Source organism: Chenopodium quinoa, unplaced genomic scaffold, assembly GCF_001683475.1.
Source record: "Chenopodium quinoa cultivar QQ74 unplaced genomic scaffold, ASM168347v1, whole genome shotgun sequence".
NCBI lineage: Eukaryota > Viridiplantae > Streptophyta > Magnoliopsida > Caryophyllales > Amaranthaceae > Chenopodium > Chenopodium quinoa.
Window position 1 is genome coordinate 1,142,568 of NW_018744100.1, and position 20,230 is coordinate 1,162,797.

At 37.9% G+C, this 20,230-nt stretch overlaps 1 protein-coding gene across 1 annotated transcript; it reads left to right on the top strand.

Moving 5' to 3' along the window:
* Window positions 1–456: 456 nt before the first annotated feature.
* LOC110692321 (mitochondrial-processing peptidase subunit alpha-like) lies at window positions 457–8,838 on the top strand. Its single transcript, XM_021869327.1, has 13 exons — window positions 457–618; window positions 1,526–1,765; window positions 1,867–2,163; window positions 2,251–2,418; window positions 2,559–2,726; window positions 2,812–2,892; window positions 3,152–3,218; window positions 3,604–3,701; window positions 6,587–6,659; window positions 6,760–6,830; window positions 6,934–6,983; window positions 8,166–8,278; window positions 8,394–8,838. The coding sequence occupies exons 1-13, from the start codon at window positions 577–579 to the stop codon at window positions 8,444–8,446; spliced, it is 1,521 nt and encodes a 506-aa protein (XP_021725019.1). The 5' UTR covers window positions 457–576; the 3' UTR covers window positions 8,447–8,838.
* The last annotated feature ends 11,392 nt before the right edge of the window (window positions 8,839–20,230 follow it).

Below are 20,230 nucleotides of genomic sequence, written 5' to 3' on the forward strand. Positions count from 1 at the left end.
TAATGATCCATCCAACACTTTTTGAGGCTAATTATCTGTTAGTTCTTTCTTACTCAGAGTGAGTCAAGTCACACCACAACCCTCAATCTCATGTACTAACTATGAAGTACTTGTTAAAATAATTAAGGTCCATATGGTTTTAAGTTAGAGGCCAAGCAGTGTTCACATCAACCTTTTTTTTTTCCATTTATTTAGGTTTAATAAGTTTTCAAGTTCAAATAACATAAAATAAGTCCAAATAAGAAAAAATCAGAAAATAAAACATACCATACGCTAAAATAAAATAAGTTTAGAAAAAATAAGACTTGACAAGTGAACTATCAATTCAATTGGGCTTAGAGACCTCTAAAAGAGTCCAAATAACATTACAGACCAGGGCTAGCAAATGAGCTGGGCCAAAAAGTCTTGAACACAAACAAAGCCCAGATTAAATAGTTTCCCCCGATTTTCTCTCTCCTCCCCTGAAACAAGTAACAGCAGTCTCAACTCTTCCACATTTCCATTGAAACTGAAGAGAGAGAAACAGGAGAGAGAAATCCTCCATTGAAGAATCTCTAATCACCTCATCATTTCATCATGTACAGAGCTGCAGCTTCTCGCCTTAATGCCCTAAATAAGGTTAATCTTTTTTCTCCTTTTTTTTTTTCAATTTTTATTAAAACCCTAATTTTTGGATTCAATTTGTTCTTTACTTTCGTTGTTGTTATTCAAGTTCGATTGAGTGTTTAGGTTGTTTGATGATATTATTTATCCTGAAATTGATTTCAATTTGACGAAATATCGATTATCGCAAATTATTTTGATGTTGATGTTTAGATCTGTTGAAATATTATTTCTTCTTTTCAATCATTTTCCGTTTGATTTGTATCATTTGCGTCAATTTGATTTTGTAGAAACATATGAATTTGATCTATGTTTTTGATATGCCGCCATGGTTGGGCCTTTTCTGTTTGATATGCAATGCAATGCCATATTTATTTTAGAGTTGTTTATGCAATATTTGTTGGAAATTTCTATACTCTAATGGTGATTACCATCGTTCAATTTTTGATCTTGTCATATTAGTTTGAATATGCTACTCTGCTAGACTGTAATAGAATTTTCCTTACGATTTTTGGTAGAAAGGTTTTGCCTTTTAGTTGTTTGGTGTACGACTTTACGAGTATTACGATCACTTTGTTAGTCTATAAGAACAATAATGAATTCTCTTGTTTTTCAAACAAAATAAGCAATATTGCCCTATCAATGTGCCTTTGTTTTTTATATGACAATACAATTAATAGTATAACCAATTAGTTATACAAGAGTAATTTCCTTTCTCATCCTTGTTACGCTGTGCCCTTTTGTTAAAGTTGTGATCTTTACGCAGTACACATGGTCTTGGATATCTTCCTACAATACAGTAGCTTGATGCATTCATGTTTTGGATCTCTTCCTGCAATACAGAAGGTTTAGTAGATGTGTAATAATAGATTGTGCATAATATCATAAAAGCTGATTGTATGATGTCAAATTATTGATTTAGGGTCGCGAAGGCAGCAGGTATTTGACAAGATATGCCAGTTCCAGTGCTGTAACTGCCAAAACAAATGCTTCTGGGGGATTGTTAAACTGGATTTTGGGAAGTAGCAAATCCCTTCCTCCACTAGACTTCCCATTGGAGGGAGTGACAGTGCCTCCACCACTGCCTGATTACGTGGAACCAGCCAAAACCAAGATAACTACTCTTCCTAATGGACTCAAAATTGCCTCTGAGGCTTCTTCTGTAAGTCTGGATTTTCTTCGCCACAAAATACCTGAAATAGGTGTTTGGTATGCGTTTAGTTTTTCAATGATGAATTTTTATTTTTGGAACTTCATATGCAGAACCCTACTGCCTCAATTGGTTTGTACATTGACTCTGGTTCAATTTACGAGACACCATTTTCATTTGGCACAACACACCTTTTAGAGCGCATGGCATTCAAAACCACAACAAATCGTAGCCACTTGCGTATTGTGCGTGAAGTAGAGGCCATAGGAGGCAATGTGAACTCCTCCGCTTCTCGAGAGCAGATGGGTTACACATTTGATGCTTTGAAGACTTATGTTCCTGAAATGGTCGAACTTCTTGTAGATTGTGTTAGGAACCCTGCTTTCTTGGATTGGGAGGTCAATGAGACGGTAATTTCTTGATCGCACGACTCTAATCTTTACCAATTTAGTGGCCTTGTTGATTATAAGCGTATATGTTGAATGCTACTTTTGCAGCTTAAGAAGCTAAAGGTTGAGGTAAATGAAGCTTCCAACAACCCCCAGGCATTGCTTGTTGAGGCAATCCATTCTGCTGGTTATTCTGGTGCCCTTGCACATTCTCTTATGGCCCAAGAATCAACGATGGCCAGATTAGATAGCTCTGTTCTGGAGAGATTTGTTGCTGTAAGTATAATATGCTATTTGTATACTTTGTACTTCCATGATTTTTACATGCCAAGCTTGCCATATAGACTTTTGTTTCTATGTTATCTTTGTCTTGATCAAATCTGCCTCTGATCAAGGTTACCCTTTAACAATTGCAGGAAAACTACACAGCTCCTCGTATGGTACTTGCTGCTTCTGGGGTTGAGCATGAAGATCTGTTGTCAATTGCAGAGCCTCTTCTGTCAGACCTACCTCGTGTACCACGCCCCGAAGAGCCAAAATCTGTTTACATCGGAGGGGATTACCGTTGCCAAGCAGGAACAGGGGTTTGTAATATTAGCCTGTTGAATTTTCTCATTTGTATTCAATACTCAATGACTGATTTTAATGTTTAACTTACTATATGGCCAGATAACACATTTTGCACTGGGATTTGAACTTCCTGGTGGCTGGCAGCAAGATAAAGATGCTATGATTCTGACTGTTCTTCAGGTATAACAATAGGTGCAGTGATTTTACTTCCTCATATGTATGATTTCATATTACACCAGAGTTCATAGAAGAATGGCTGCGTATACATGATCTGTGCAGTCATGAGCAAGAACCTAATTTGAGACACTGGGGTGGCCTTTTGTTTTTTTTGGTAGTGTGGGATTATAAAAGCTATATCAAGTTTTCTGCTCTTGTTCTGTCTACCTCTTATTCACTTTGTAGATAACTAAAGCAAAAGGTTTTTGTGGTTTATATGTAGATGCTTATGGGAGGTGGTGGATCCTTTTCAGCTGGTGGTCCTGGAAAAGGAATGTATTCACGATTATGTGAGTGTTCGTGCAAGATAATAGCTATTAATTTATTTTGTTCTGAATCTGTAGAATAATTGAAAAGTATGACCTTGGAGTGTATTATTGAAAAAATAAAGTACAAGCTAATGCCATTTAACGGAGAAGTATAGAGAAGTATGGCTTGCTGTGTAGGCCATGGCCCCTCATAGGTTTGAAGTACTCTTCTTGTTTATCTATTCAGGAAAATGTAATTTCCTGCGAATAGATTGTTGTATTTATTTAATGAGATTCTTTTCTGTAAAATCACATATTTTTAGTCCATGCTTGCAATTAATCTTGAGATTCTTGACTGTGTTTTGCTTTACTGTATATCTGAATTAATATTATTTATTTTCTAATATTCATTCTTTGTTATGATCAGATCTGAATGTCCTAAATGAGTATCCACAAATTCAGTCTTTCTCTGCCTTTAACAGCATCTACAATAATACAGGCATATTTGGAATTCAAGCTACCACTGTAAGCAGATCTTTGACTTATAATGATCACACGTCATGTTCTGTTTCCTTTATTTAACTTTTGCTGTAAACATTTCATTTTGCACAATTCAGCATGTTTGCCTTAATTTTTCGATGAAATCACTGCTTTTTAGTTCAATCTTTATGTATCTAAACATTTTGGCTTTTGTAAGCTGTCATAAGATATCTGAGTCCTGACAAGTGATCCTGCCTTGAGTGATTACATTGCAGAGTGATTGAATAACGTATGCTGTTTCGTTGTTTGTCACTGTTTTTCTCTCTAACTTAGCATAAATTAGGAGCACCGTTAATTCTTAAGTCCAATGTTTTATATCTTATGACTCAAGAGTTGAATATGTAGTAAAAATAAAGATTGCATATGTTGTAGTGAGTTACATGTTACATTATGACTGGAGATGTACTGGACTTTCCCATCATTGTCTACTTCGCTCTTCTTGTAAAAGTTTGCAGTGCTGTAATTTTATTTTATTTATTTATTTTTTCCCCCTAAATGCTTTCTAATAAGATATCCAAGGCTATATGGCTTAGCAATATTTTTTTCGTTAGGAAAGTACTGGATCTAGCTGTTGCTTTATCTAAGTTTACTATTTAATGGAGGTCTTTCACTTGCACACCTTCCCAATATCTCTGAGAGCATTTGGCTTGAAAATATTTAATCAGGAATAGGAATGGATCCTGCTTTTAGGTTAATTGTATTCTTATGTGGATGCTGGTGATATAAACACATCCGCTCCCACCCCAACGCTCTGTGGTTCCCATTCTTGAGGGATTCAAAATCTTTGGCACCCATCCCTTTTAATTTAACAATATAGCTCCAATGTCATTTCATGCTCTTGCATGGAATACAAATATACCATTTTGCTTTCTGGCTCGTCTTTCACCTATCAACGCCATCTTGCATCCTAGCACAATACCTCATCAGTGGGATAATCTGTATGGTCTTCACGACCAATTGCCAATCTTTTCTCTGGTATTGGATGTTAAGTTGACTTTGTTTACCTGACATCCATTCACCTTTTTTTGTCGTACCCCAATTGCCCTCAAATCTATCACCCTCTTAAATTTACTTTCTTGCCACCTTTAGACCTTGAGAAGTGGCTGTTGCTGTTTTCCAGATCTATATCTTTTTCTCTTTATTTATCCCCTTGATCAGATCTTGTGCAAAAGTGGTGAATCTTTGAGGTTCGTTGTGGTGGGTTGGCATTTGAACAAGGAAAGACCACTGCCTTTACACATCCCGTCTGCTGGGGGTTGATATTGCTGAGATGACTTAGGGCATCTAGTGGTGGTGGTGGTGTTGTATTACTGTAGCTTGGGTGTTGTGTATAATTCACCCTCGGAGATTGAAATAATTTGAGTAGGGTGATAATTGGTGGGGGTTAACTGGAGCTTATTATTCCTGGTGGTGACTACATGTAGGAAGAGAGATGGAGGATTTTAAGAATCAGTAATGACTTATGAAGAAGGGCCTGATTCTTGTGACAGTGTGGAGTGTTATTGGGTAGAGGGAATGCTGATGGGTTACTAAGTCAGACCAATCAATCAATCAATCAAAGCCTTAATCCCATATGTGGGGTCGGCTATATGAACCAAAAGTGAATATTTGTGTAGTCATTGTCAGAAATCTTCCTCCTCCATCCCTTATGATCCAATGCCTCATCCTCACACAAATCCATATACTTCATATCTTTCCTAGCTCCTTCCAACCAAGTCATTTTCGGTCTCCCTCTCCCTCGTTTAACCCCTCCATGGTCCAACTCTTCCACTCTTCGTACTGGTGCACAGTGCACCCTCAGGTCTCCGCCTTATATGCCCAAACCAACGCAGACAATTTTCCCTTATTTCGTCTGCAATGCCGGCCACCCCTACTTTCTAGTGAATAACCTTTTTGCTGATTCTATCTCTTAGAGTATTCCTGAACATCCACCTTAACATGCGCATCTCTGTAACCTCCATCTTTTTAATGTGCTCCTTCTTAGAAGCCCAACATTCGGTACCATAAAGTAACACTGGTTTTATGGCAGTCCTCTTTGCAAATAAGAACGAACGTGGTCTGATGAGAAATGTTCCTTTTTAAAACCCAACAGATCTCATGAAACTTAAATTATTTTTCAAACCTTTTGGCCCTTTTCCATCTTTTTGATTTTGTTTGACATCAGAGGATCAGAACGAGCTACTTGATAAAAATGGCTTAGAAGCTGTCTTTGATGAACTATTCTTGGTATGCTGCCCATTCAGCAAAATGAAATGATTTTTGTTTTCCTTGCATCTTTTCCCTCATCCCTTTTTGCCTTTGTTTCACTTTTCAGAAGGTTTAAGCCCTGGGTGAATGGTGAAATACGCCTGGGTGGACCAAGAGTTGGGTACACCCAAGGGTATTTTTTCTGCTCATTTGACACATTTTGCCCTTATTATAATTTTTAAATGAGCAAAAAAATTACCTTGGGTGCATCTATTTCTATCTGCACTTATGTTTGTAAAATAATCTCTGGGTGAATGAGAAGTTGAACAGGCTATAGAGTTTACTGTTTAGTCATGCTTGAACATCTTGCTGGTAATGTGCATTTTAATGGATGCATAGTTTTATACTTGTGTTGACATCGGATAATTAATGATTATGCTTCTTAGCGTCAATGGATGCCGCAATTTATTAAGTGTTCTGTTTTTTAGATGTGCTAGTAAAGTTATACCAGAGTAAATCAAGATTTTCTGAATTTTAACTTTTTATGGATACACTATGGCACTTGCATCTCATGAAATATTTTGTTAGACAAGTTGAAGCGGGGATAGCTGTAAAATTTTTGTTTCTTCATTTTACGCGTTTTCTTGCTTATCCTGGTTTTTAATCTAGCTATCCTTTTTTAGGGATCTGACTTTGTAGCGAATGCAATCGAGATTGCTGCTAGAGAACTCCTTGCGGTAGCAACATTCGGACAAGGTTTGCCAGTAGTTTGTTTTGGATATGTTAATATTTCGGTTGTGTATTTTGAAGTTATGAACTGTAATATTTTTCAATCCCCTTTCACTCTTTTTTTCAGTCTCACAGCTACAGCTCAGTCGTGCTAAAGCAGCAACTAAGTCTGCTATTCTAATGAATTTGGAATCTAGAGTATGCTTTCTTTGGTTTATTTCTTTATTTTTATTTTATTTAATTATAGAATATTTTTCTTTTTTTAGTTTCTCTTGGTCTTAATGTCTGTATGTATGTACAGATGGTTGCATCTGAAGACATTGGTAGACAGATTTTGACCTATGGAGAGAGGTAACATTTTTTTTTAAATGTCTGCACTATATATATTATTACTTCTGTTTATATCTGTCCTAATGACCTAGTGTTTCCCAATTTCATGTTATATTTTCCTTTTCCATAATGCCTATTGATTTTTATCATGGCAACAGTTTTTACAATGCAGTATTTGTTTGGCTAGCAACAGCTGCAATGCTTCACATATTGTAGTAACAGAAGGACTGGTTTGTATAAGTTCATCTGTGCAAGGGTTCATTTAATAGTTAGAGGCTTAGAGCCTGATGGAAGGGCTGTTTCACCTTTATAAATTGTGCTAAATTAATATGGTGACACTACACAGTTTTATTACCACATTTGCTGTTGTGATATGTTACTAAAAGCCCATTAAACAATAAACATGTTCATACTATAGATATGTAGTTATTTACATATAAGAACTCTGTTATCTCATATATTAATATTAGTATGTATTTCACACCTCTTCTTTTGCCACAACAAACAAGTTAAAGGTGCTAAGATGAATTTTCAAGTATAAATTTTAAACAATATTCCATAACTCTTGAATATGATGAAATTACAGATTTCTTATTTGTTTATTCATGCTGTGAAACTTGAGGCAACACTTGCTAGATGATGCTTCTGTGACATTGTTACTGTTACTATGTATGCAACTGCAACCATGGTTTTTTTCTGTAGCATTGCTAACCTGCAAAGTGGGAGAAAGTGTATTGGTAATTAGGTATCGTATCATTGTATTGGCAGTGAGATTCTAGCAGACTAAGGATCAATGTAGCTGCTGCTGTCATGATGTTACTTTCTCTCAAGCATTTTCTTTCCCTGCCTCCCTTCATCTCATACAAACTATTCTCTTCCCAGCTTCGAGCTGGGTGGTTGACCTACCCAGGACTAGATTAGTAGTGGCCTGTTAGATAGCCAAATTTGGTATTGTGTTGGTAGAAGGCATGTGGCTCAACTCGCCATTTCTACATGCTTTACAAAGTTCATGAAAATGAAACAACGAACTTTATGATTGCGATTATGGAATATTTTGACAGACAGAAGGATTATTTAAACATTATGTGAGAGTAGATTCTGGATGTTAGCCGAGAAGCTACTATCATTTATCATATTTGTGTATGGAAGATTGTGTTTAGCTAGGCTTTCCAGCTGATAAGAACTTTGTTATAATGTTACCAGGAAACCAGTAGAGCACTTTTTGAAAGCTATTGATGAAATCACTGAAAAGGACATTACCTCCATCGCGCAAAAGCTCTTATCTTCTCCCCTTACAATGGCTTCACATGGAGATGGTAAATTACTTGAAATTATTTTTGTGTCTTTTTTTTTTTCTTTTTCTATCCTTGCTTGCTCTTTTAAACTTAATGTAATGATTTTTTTTTTTTTTCGATTCTGTCTCTTTTGCAGTTCTTTATGTTCCAAGCTATGATGTAGTAAGTGGTATTTTCCATGCAAAGTAAAAGTCCAACTAAGGACCTTGGCCATCCTTCCCTTCTCTTCCATTTCCTGGATTTACTTATAGAAGCTTTTACAGGCAAGTGGTATTTTTTGAAAATAAAAGGAAATTGGAGACGATAAATTTTCGTGTCCTGCATATGCAGTTTTGAGGAGCAAAATTTCCTTGTATTTATCCTGTGCTGGCGGTGTAATGCAGCCCTAAATGAGATTTTCAACAATTGATGGTTGATGTTGTAAAATTTAGATGACCTTAATATACAAAAGCTTTGCATTTTTTATTCAGTTGTTTGTTCTAGCTTATAGCAAATATTTGTACCGTGTACAATCGCTAACTTGCTGTGGTTCAATAACCTGCTAAATCAATGCTAATAATGTGGGTTTCTTACTTTAATGACGTCTTCAGGGAAATAGATCGAAGAATGTGTTTTGGTTGATTGTGGTTCAATAACCTGCTCTCTCTTCTGATTATCTCTTACAGTAGTTGTCGATTATCGTTGTGATTGAATTGTGTATAGCTTTGAAAATTGAATAGCTAAAAGTATATTAATACTCAAATCTTTAGAGCTATATCTGTATCGAATTGTTAGTGCTGATCTTAAGTATGTCATTAGAGCTGTTTAGTGATATTACTAATCCCTACGCATTTTACAATTACGCAGCAAATAAAGATAGATGAATGTTTTTGAGAGTGCAGTTTATCTGTGAAGTACAAGATCTCTTGTTCAATCTATTGACATGAAAATATAAGCGAATGACTGTTATTCATACTACAAACGTGCAAGAAGCTATTGTGCAAAATTGTTGATTGAAGATCGGCATACTTTTAGATTACGGCGATTAAGAATTCATAGAAGCTGAATTTGCTCTAGTTGATACAAGTCCTTTAGAAAAATAGAAGTCAGACCACAATAGCCGGAAAATTAAGACTAGAAGTTTAAGGATAATTAACTACGGAGTAATAAATTTTTGAAAGTAAAAGAATTACTTCATTTTCTCATTTTTATTACTCCATACAATGTGAGACTCTTTGGTACGTAAAATGAGGGGGTAGTTTTTTTTTCAGTGAAATTCATAATTAAATCCATGTGGTAAGGAAATTTAGCAAAGAGCCATTATCAATTTCCAGTAATTTATATCAAATCCTGATCATGAGTAATATAAAGGATTTGCAAATAGTAATGATTGCAGCAAAATATATATATATATATATACGAAGTATATATTTTCAATGCATACATTTGAATATGCATGTTTTCACCTGATATATATTTAATAGAAAATTTATTGGAAATTATTTGATTGGTAAATTGAATTGCAGCCCATATCAGCTTTTATACAAACTTAATTTTTAACCTAACTTAAATATTTTGAAATTGCAATAAGTTTGGAGAATAAAGGATCTTGCTAGCTAACAAGTAGCCAAGGACGTCAATGTCGTTAAATAACAATTTTAAATATCTTCTAAAATAATATTAATTTTATAATGCATTTCAAAATCACGTGTCAATCAGTGTAATTAATGTTTATTTCTAGTTAATATCCTTAATTTTAATCATGTTATCCAACGCCATCGGGACGTTTGTTTTGTAAAAGCAAATTATTTTAGTGTAAATTAAAATTATTTGTTGATATTTTCAAATATGACCGTACTACCAAAATTAAGCATTACTAAATTTCACTATAACACAAAATTTTTTAATCTTAGTAGAGTATGAAATTTCCTAGAGGCGTACGATAGAAGCAAAAGCCAAAATTAGATGAACCTACCTACCAACATATTTTCCGTATTATATCATAGTTATGGGGGTTTCTTTTTTTTTTTTTTTTTTTTTGACAATAGCAGTTATGGGGGTTTCAACCAACATACAATGACAAAAAACCTTAATGAATGTAGACAAACTTCTTTTATGCCTTGAATATATATAACTAATGATTTGGTCTAATCAGCAGATTTTGATAAGTGGACTTTCCTTATTTTGCTTAATTATTGCTTTCCAAAAGTGGAAATTATTTTGGTACATGCTCGTGGGAAAAGCCAACTATTGGTTTAATTTTCTTTTGCTTTGGTAAGATCTCTTTGTCAACGAGGAATTTTCTTGGTGATTTGATATTAATCAATAATATTAATGATGGGAGCAAACATATTAACAATCCTTCCGCTCTCATGGTCATGAATTTGATCACATAGGTAAAGTTACATTTTAAATCGTTGTGATGAGAATAAGATATATATGAAAATAATTTGAATAACACGATATACTATCTATCATTATTGTGTATTTGGAGTCAAACAAGTTAAAAGTTAAAGATTTTTTATTAGTATTATACACATACTAGTTGTTAATCATGCACGTTCTTGATTCTAATTACTTACAACGGTAATGCGCGGTTGATAATCCTAAAATCTAACTCTAACTTTCTATTCAAGAGTCACAGTCTAACATATACCTCCAAACTTTTTTATTCTACCCGCTTTCTACTTAGTTACAAGTTTTTTTAATCTATTCACTTTTACTATATCTTAATCCTCTCACACCACGATACTTAAGCATTTTCACTCACTAATAAGTCTTTTTAGTGAACTTGGTTCCTATTTCAACTCCAAAAAAATAAATTATATAATAATAATAATAACAATAAATAAAATAAAATGTTGCTTGATGCTAAACTTTAAGATTTGGTGGAATGTATATTTCCTTTATTTTTTAACCTCAACTTGAGAAGCTTTGTGGGAATCTAACCTTTTGTCAGATTTTTGAATAACTTGTAAATTTATGGATTTTGGCTTCATCACAAATCACAAATTCACAATTATAGTAGGGTCACACGTTCCTCACGTTTACTGTTTTATGTTTTATTATTGTCATGTCACAACTCCAAGATTCGATCATTTCTTGACAATAAAGAAAATTACATATATCATGGTACTATACTCTCTATATGTTAAAAATTGGCAAAGAATAGAAAATATATATTTTTTTTTTTGTTGGTAAACAATGTGTTTTAAAATGAAAAGTTCATTTTTGCATAAGAACACTCTAACAGTACAATTGGAAGAGTAGAGAAGAGAAGACAACAATCAAAATAATTGGTGGTGTATCACTATTGTGGAGGTATATATTATTACGAAAAGAAATATAGTCATGATTTAATAAACAGCGGAACGATAATTGTTATTGGGAGAGTTTTAAATAGCTAGCACACCTATAAACACAATTATTTGATCCCTCATTCTTTTGTTAATTGTTGCCTCGTTTTGATTAGACATGTTTACCAACGCACTACTTTAATATTATTACTATTTTTTTTTATTATGCTTTAATAATAACAATTAAAGTATAAAAATACATATCGAGATTAATTTAATATTAATTACACCGATTTACTCGTGAATTGTTGATAAATTCCCAACTCAATACTAAAAAGGAAGTATAGAAGGGCTGCATATAGCATTACCCTTAAAATAAAAAAATAACAAAAATTAAAATAATATAATACAATGTATCTACATATATTATTAGTATTAAAATGTGGTCAAAATAAGTGTAGGAATAGTGTAAAATGTCAATATCATGCAACTATTAAAAAATAAAGTATGACATTATAATAATTAGAAATTGTTTGTAAGTGCCGTTTGACTATCTTTCATTAATGAAATCCTTTTTCTTTCTTTTAAAAAAAAATACTACGTTTATTAAAAATATTATAATATCACGACATTATTATAGTATTTTTAATGAATTTATTATAGCATTCATTAAAAAAATAAAAAATACTACGTACGTTTATTAAAAATAAACGTAGTATCTCCAAGTAATAAGGATTAATACAGTTTTTTAATCCCAGCTTTCACCAATTTACTTTCATTAATCCCAACTTTGGATTATTCCTCAATAATCCCAACTTTAAGGTGGCCTATCTTTCTTCAATCCCAAAAATCGATGACCGGTTCAATGGATTTTATTTTTTAATTTTTTTAAAAAGTGACACGTGCCACAAGTTAATTGGTTAATGAAATCTAATAAAAAAAAACAAAATATAAAAAAAATATCAGAAAAGTAGAAAACCCTTGAATCCGACAACCACCTACGGACGTCGGCTACCAACCATGAAACTCGGCCACCAACCACGAAATTCAGCTAACAGCCACGATATCCGGCCACTAGCCACGAAATCTGTCCCCCAGCCATGAAATCCGGCCAAACCCCTTTTCATTTTCTCTCTCCTCTCAATTCCCCCAGCCACGAACTCCGACCGGTATACCGGTCATGAAGCTCACTTGAAACCCCTCCCTTACTCCTGAAAACACCTAACCCACCCCCTGAATTTGCGAAACTCCCTTGAATTTGCGATTTGGGGTTTCAATGGCTGCGATTTTGCGATTTTGGGGTTCCGGTGGCTGCAACAGCCACCACCACCACTTGTTACTCCTTTTCCACCCCTCTCTAACTCTCGAAAACCCCCAAATACCCCTCCCCCACCAACGAAAACCCTAGCCGCTAGGGTTTTGAGGTGGGGGAAAGGCGGTTTGGGGTGTTTGGGAGGGGTTTATTTCGTGGTTGTTTGAGGGACGGAATGACAGGGGATTTCGAGAAGCTAGGGGGGAAGTCGGTGCCGGAAAGGGGCGGCTAGCTAGCAGGCAATAAGCGGCGGTCTGGGCACGGGCTGGTGGTGTTAAGGTGGGCCGGTGGGGAAGGAGAGGCTGGTTGGTGTTTTGTGATTTTTGGGTTTTTTTTTTGTTTTTAATTTTTTTATTAGTTTTTTAAAATTTTTGGACCAATTAGGACTTGACATGTGTCAAGTGACATGGTACAACAGGTTTAATTACCGGTTGGGTATGAAGAATGATATTCCACCTTAAAATTGGGATTATTGAGGAATAATCCAAAGTTGAGATTAATGAAAATAAATTGGTGAAAGTTAGGATTAAAAAACTGTATTAATCCAAGTAATAATAATTGGAGATACCATAATAAATTCAAATTTATTAAAAATATCACGATAATAATTTTTCTTATATGGAGTATGTGATTAGATTATTTTTCAATTCGTCGTACATTTTTCCATGACTATCATAAGAATATAAATACGAACTTACGAAACATTTGTGATAAAATAATGATATACTCCATCAACATTAGTGAGAAAACAGCCTAAATCTTTATGTTAGTAGTACTAAGGAAAAAACTTTACTTTAAGTCAAATTTAAACTTGTACGCTAATTATCAATGTGCGTTACTTTAATTGTAGAGAAAACAGATTAACACAATTGAATGAATTGATCAACAAATAATGTAAAATAGTGGCAGAACATTATTTAAAAAAAGTATTGTCTGTTATCGTACAAAGAAACACAATGTAATTATTTTTTCTTCAAACTTTCCTTTTTCCACGGAAAAAATGGACCAATATTAGCATTAACATCGTGATTATGACATATTCTTCTTTTTCCGAAAAGGTGGCCAATTTATATGACGTTAAAACTTTAACCCCCTGACTGCAATATCTTTCTTGGGACTAGCAACCATTTGAGAGTTCACAATGCATTTTTTTATTTTTTATTTTAAGGAAAACAAAAGATTGTTCTTCTATAATTTATGGGAGTCATAAATCTTTTCAATTTAATTTGCTATATTGTTTTAATTTAAGTATTTTTGATGTTGAATCATCTTCATCATCAGACAAAACTTATTTCCTCCGTTTTTAAATACTTGCTTCACTTTCCTTTTTCGGCCGTTTTTAAATACTTTCTCTATTTTCTTATTTGGAAATCTTTTACAATATTTTATTCATTTCTCTTAACTAGTAAACCCAACATAAATCATATTTTATTAATTTCTTATTCTCTCTCCTCCAATTCTCTCAACTACTTTTGATTTTTACCATTTTTTATTCTTCCACCTACCCCACTACCTCCATATTTTATTACTTTTTCTAATTTCTCCTAAAACTCCGCGTATGGAGAAATGGAACAAGTATTTAAAAACAGAGAGAGTACATGAAAAAACTTCATCCGTTCCATAATAACTGGCATACTGGATATATAAACATTATAAAATTTTATTAACATATTAACAACATATTTTATCATAAAATATGTTGTTAGATAAGTATTGATATATAGTTTAATATGGAATTTGTTTTATACACCCGGGTTTACAGTACACCCAACTAACTCAAGGTTAGTTTTTGCTTTTCATTTGATGATTAAATGAAACACAATCATCAAAATAAGAACAAAATACTCATGAGTGTACAGTGAACCCGGGTGTATCTAACAATCTCTCATATTAATAATATAATTTTTTTTATATAATTTTCATTAATATGTACGTATGTAAAAATAAGGTCAAACTAGTGCATCACCGTGTGTGTAAAGTTTGTTTGTGTGATGAGTTACATGATACTCCCTTCGTCCCTAAATGATTTTTCCATTTCTAATATTTGGGTCAAACTTTTAAAATTTTGACCATAAATTCACGTTAATCTATAAGAGATTATATATTCATGTGGGATCTTGTTGGATTCGTCACGTTGTATATTTTATTAATATCAAATTTTTATAATTTTTATTCGTATGAAAATGGAGATATAGACGTTTTAAGACACGTATTGGAGATCGTGAAAAATCAAATGGGAAAATCATTTGGGGACGAAGGGAGTAGTATTATATTGGTAGATCTTATTAAAAAGGGAACAAAGGGAGTTGAGTAAAAATTATTGACATACTTTGTATTAAGAAGCATCCTCGTAAGGACAAGGTATATAGGTGGAAATGCATAGGTTGAGTGTTGTTTGGGTCCAATTTAGTCAAAATTGGGCCTGAGCACTAAATGATCCAATTAAAAGCCCAAGGTCAAGGTTCAACTCTCCAATTGCTCAAAAGTCAAAAGTCAGCCCACAAAGTAAGCCAATTGGGCTAAAGCCCAACCTCTCCAAATATGATGAGGTATAAAAGCCCTCATATTAACACATTCAAGAGGACATCTCATAACATCACATACGAGATCAACGAGATCAGACACAACAACAGACACAACATCACATGCATTATCTCATACACGGATTATTCCAACTCATATGCTCATTCTTGCATTGAGAAATACTCCACAAAAGCCTCAAGCTACAAACTCTCTTGCATAGTGTCTTCCTTTTTACACATTGTACTGACTTTAGCATCGGAGGGGCCTTCCTCGGAAACACCCCCGAGGCTAGTTTACGTGTGTTCACTGTGCAGGAAACCTTCGGCCCAACACAGCTTGGATCGAATCCAGTCTTCTCCATTTTAGTGGACCTTCGGCAAGGTCCCATTGTTTTCAACCGAAACAATTTGGCGCCGTCTGTGGGGAAGACTTTCAAAAATCTTTAAGCCAAATTCCTAACCAAGATCATCTTGCAATTATCTTAGCAGCCATGGCTAAGAACCGCAACAGCAAAAGCCTCCGTCAAGGAGCGGGCGAAAAGCCTAAAACCCCTACACCATCGCCCTCGCCGGACCGGAACTCTCCCAAGGGTGCCGGCTCGGGGGGAGGATCACACAAGGAGGATTCCCTATCTCCTATAATGCATGACTCTCAATATAGGCCGGACCACTCTCGGTCTAGCAGGGGTCAGTCTGATCATAGGACATATTCAGTGTCCCAAAGCCAACCATCGGCTGCACGGCCTCATTACCACACTCGGCCGGGGACCCCTTTGACGGGGCCCAGTTCGGAAGAGGTGGCAAGAGCGCTGGCAGTACTCATGGAGGCAATGAGGGCACAGAATATGCCACCGCCTCGTGATCGAACTCCTCCGCATACCCGGCATCAGCGGAGGAAGTTAGACCATGACGGTGGGAAGCTTCCTTCCTTCCGGGAACTGGAAGAGTGGGAGGAGGATTCTTGGAAAAATGAAAAACAGAGGAAGAAGAACTCTCAATTATTTAAAGGATCCTCATCCTCAAGACCAGCAGCGCATAAGAGCAGCAGCTCAGCTTCTCGGCCAGAATCTGCTCGCCGGGAACCTGAGACTGCTCGCAGAAGCGTCCTTGACCGACTCGGCGGCCAGGAACCGAGCGTGCGTAGTCGCCTCACGTTCCCTGCAGCCGAGGCCCAGACTTCCCAGCCAGGGACGAAAACCACTCCTACCTCTCTGAGAGGGCGGAGCGCGGTCCCTTCGGCCAGGAACAAGGGCAAGGCCATTATGCTTCCCGCTAGTTCACCATTCGAGCAATGGATACTAGAAGAGCGCGTACCCACGGTTAAAATACCGTCGCATATCACATATGACGGGACCACGGATCCGAAGGACCACGTGGCCTCGTATGAGACTCATATGCATCTTTGCCCCAGATCCGAGGCGACTTGGTGCAAATATTTCCCAACCACTCTCAAGGGGGTCGCGCAAGCGTGGATCTCCAAGGGAGTAAGGCAAGGCTCCATAACAGGTTGGGATGATCTGTCCTCCAAGTTCAGAAGCAAGTTTTCCACGGCAAACCGCCGAGAGAAGACTACCGCAGAGCTCATGGGTCTGCAACAGGGGGAAACTGAAAGCCTCCGAGACTACCTGACCCGTTTCAGTAACGAGTCATCAAGCGTCTCTCAGCTGGACCAGGGGCTAGCTGTTTTTGCAATGCAGAATGGCCTTCAGCCAGGAAAATTCCTAGACTTCATGGTCATGCATACCCCGCAGACCTTGGAGGAAGCTCTTAGTGCTTCGGATAAGTTCATCCGAGCCGAAGAATGGAATAAAGCAAAAACCCAACCTCAATCCGGGGGAGGGAAACAGAGGCAAATACCCTTGTCTGAAGGCCAAGGCCATAAGGCAAAGGGAAAATCAAAGGCCTCGGAGCCATCTTCGGCCAGCGACCTAAAGGACAGGTTTGCCTCATACACAGGCAGATACGAGTCCTACACTCCGCTCTCTCTTCCACGCGCCAAAATTTACAGTGTGACGAAGGAGGAGCAGAGTTACCGAAAGCCGAGACCACTCCCAGAGTGGTATTAGCGAAAAAATAAAAATCAGTGGTGTGAGTTCCACGAGTCTTCGGGCCACAACACTGAAGAGTGTATCCAGCTGAAGGACCAGATAGAAGACATGGTCCGGAAGGGATACTTGAAAAAATACATCGCGGATCACCGCGAGAAAAAAGAATCCGAAAGGTTAGCAAAGGACCCTCGGCAGGACCTTGATTTCCCTCGGAAAAACAGTAAAAAACCGGAGGGGAAATTCCCTCCGATCAATGTTATCTCGGGAGGAATATACTCTCGGAGGGAGCACAAGCGTCACCTTAGAGCTTTGACTCACCAGGTGAACAACGCGGACATTCAATCTCCCCAGTCGCCGGTGCCGAACATGACGTTCACAGCCGCCGACTGCCGGGGGATTACGTTCCCTCACGAGGATCCGTTGGTGATCATCGCCACGGTGGCCAACCACGACGTCAGTAAGGTCCTTGTTGACGGTGGCAGCGGAGCAAACATTCTGTTCCGAAAGGCCTACAACCAAATTAAGCTGAAGCCCAAGCACCTTACGCCGGTACCCTATCCGGTATCCGGGTTCAATGGGGCTTCAACTTATCCAGATGGGAAGGTGACACTTCCTGTCACCATCGGTTGCGATGAGGCAGCCCGGAACGTCATGATTGAGTTTTTGGTCATCGACGCTCCTTCAGTGTACAACGTGATTTTGGGGAGACCCATAATTCACGAGATCCAAGGGGTCGTCTCAACTTATCATCAGCTGATGATTTACGTCTCAGACGCCGGCTTCCCCGAAAGGATACAGGGCAACCAGAAGGACGCCCGAAGGTGCAACTACCTCAAGCCATCCAGTAGTCGCCCAGATAACGACAAGGATGAGGAGGAGAAAGAAAAAGAAAGAGAGCCAAGCACAAAAAAGCCGAAAGGCCTAAGTGCTTCGGCCCAAGGATCAGTGCCCAGAGAAAAAGGTCCCGAAAGGGAAAAGGTTGACTCTTCATCTGAGCCGAAAGACTCAGAGAGCCAGCCGAAGAACACAAAGACTGGGACACCTGCTGACATTGGCAGCAGACCAGATTCTGAAGAGTCCAGTCCATCGGCAATGGACATGGACCAACAGACTGAAACAGTTGAGTTGGCCGAAGGAGATGCTGAGAAATGTGTAACAATCGGGATGGACCTTGATCCTAACACCCGTTGTGAACTTATTCAGCTCCTTCGGGATAACAGAGATGTGTTTGCTTTCTCGGCAGCTGATATGCCAGGGATAAGTTCAGACCTCATCTCCCATAAGCTTAATGTTGACCCAGCGTGTCGACCAGTTAAGCAAAAGAAGCGGAATTACTCCGCCAATAAGAACCGAGACATCGCAGCCGAAGTCAAAAAATTATTGGAGGCAGGATTCATTGAACCTTGCCAATATCCGGAATGGCTGGCAAATGTGGTGATGGTTCAGAAGCCCAATGGTACCTGGAGGATGTGCGTTGACTTCACGGACCTAAATAAGGCTTGTCCAAAGGATTTCTATCCCTTGCCAAGAATCGATCAGCTAGTCGATTCGACAAGTGGCCATGCCTTGCTTAGTTTCATGGACGCATTCTCAGGGTATCATCAGATCTTCATGCACCCCGACGATCGAGCAAAGACAGCATTCGTCACGAACGCTGGGGTGTATAATTACAAAATGATGCCCTTCGGATTGAAAAATGCGGGGGCAACCTATCAAAGGCTGGTGGATCAAGTTTTCGCCGATCAAAAGGGCCGAAACATGGAAGTCTATGTTGACGATTCAATCGTCAAAAGCAAAAAACTAGAGGACCATGTAAAGGACCTGGCTGAAACTTTCGCCACCTTGAGAAAGCATCAAATGAAGCTGAATCCGAAGAAGTGTGTCTTCGGCGTGAAGTCAGGGAAATTCCTGGGTTTCATGGTCAGCAAAAGGGGGATTGATGCCAATCCCTCTAAAGTCAAAGCGGCGCTCGACCTTCCTGAGCCGAAAACGAAGAGGGATGTTCAGCGGCTCACCGGAAGAATGGCAGCCCTTTCGAGGTTCATTTCTAGAGCTTCGGATAAGGGGTTACCCTTCTTCAAAGCCCTGAAACTCCCGAAAACAAAAGAGCTTGTTTGGGAGGAAGAGCAAAAAGACGCCTTTCAACAGCTTCGGGAGCATCTGGCTCAACTCCCAACGCTGGCTAGCCCAGTTGAAGGAGAAACTCTATACCTATATGTGGCCGTTAGCCCAGCCACCATCAGCGCAGTATTGCTGAGGGAAGAGAGTAAGAGTCAGCAACCGATTTATTTCGTCAGTCATACACTGACGGATGCCGAGACCCGCTATCCTCTACTCGAGAAAGTTGCTTTCGCGGTAGTGGTAGCTGCTCGGAAGCTGAGGCCCTATTTTGATTGCCATCAGATAGTGGTCTTAACTGATCAGCCGTTGGAAAAAGTTCTTGGCAAGGTTGAAAAATCCGGTAGACTAGCCAAGTGGGCTTTTGAGCTCACCGAATTCAGCATCAGCTACCGTCCGAGGGCTGCCATCAAGGCTCAAGCCCTGGCGGATTTCTTGGCCGAATGCTCATACCAAGAAGTGCTGGACAGTGACAAGAAAGTCTGGACCGTGTTTACGGATGGGTCTTCCACCGAAAACGGTTCGGGGGCAGGAGTAGTGATAACTTCTCCCGAAGGCAAATCCTTTGAGTATGCACTAAAATTTTCTTTTAAGGCCTCGAACAATGAAGCCGAATATGAGGCAGCAATCGCCGGCCTACAATTGTGCATCTCCTTGGAAGCCGATCATGTCTGCTTAAAAACAGACTCTCAGCTAGT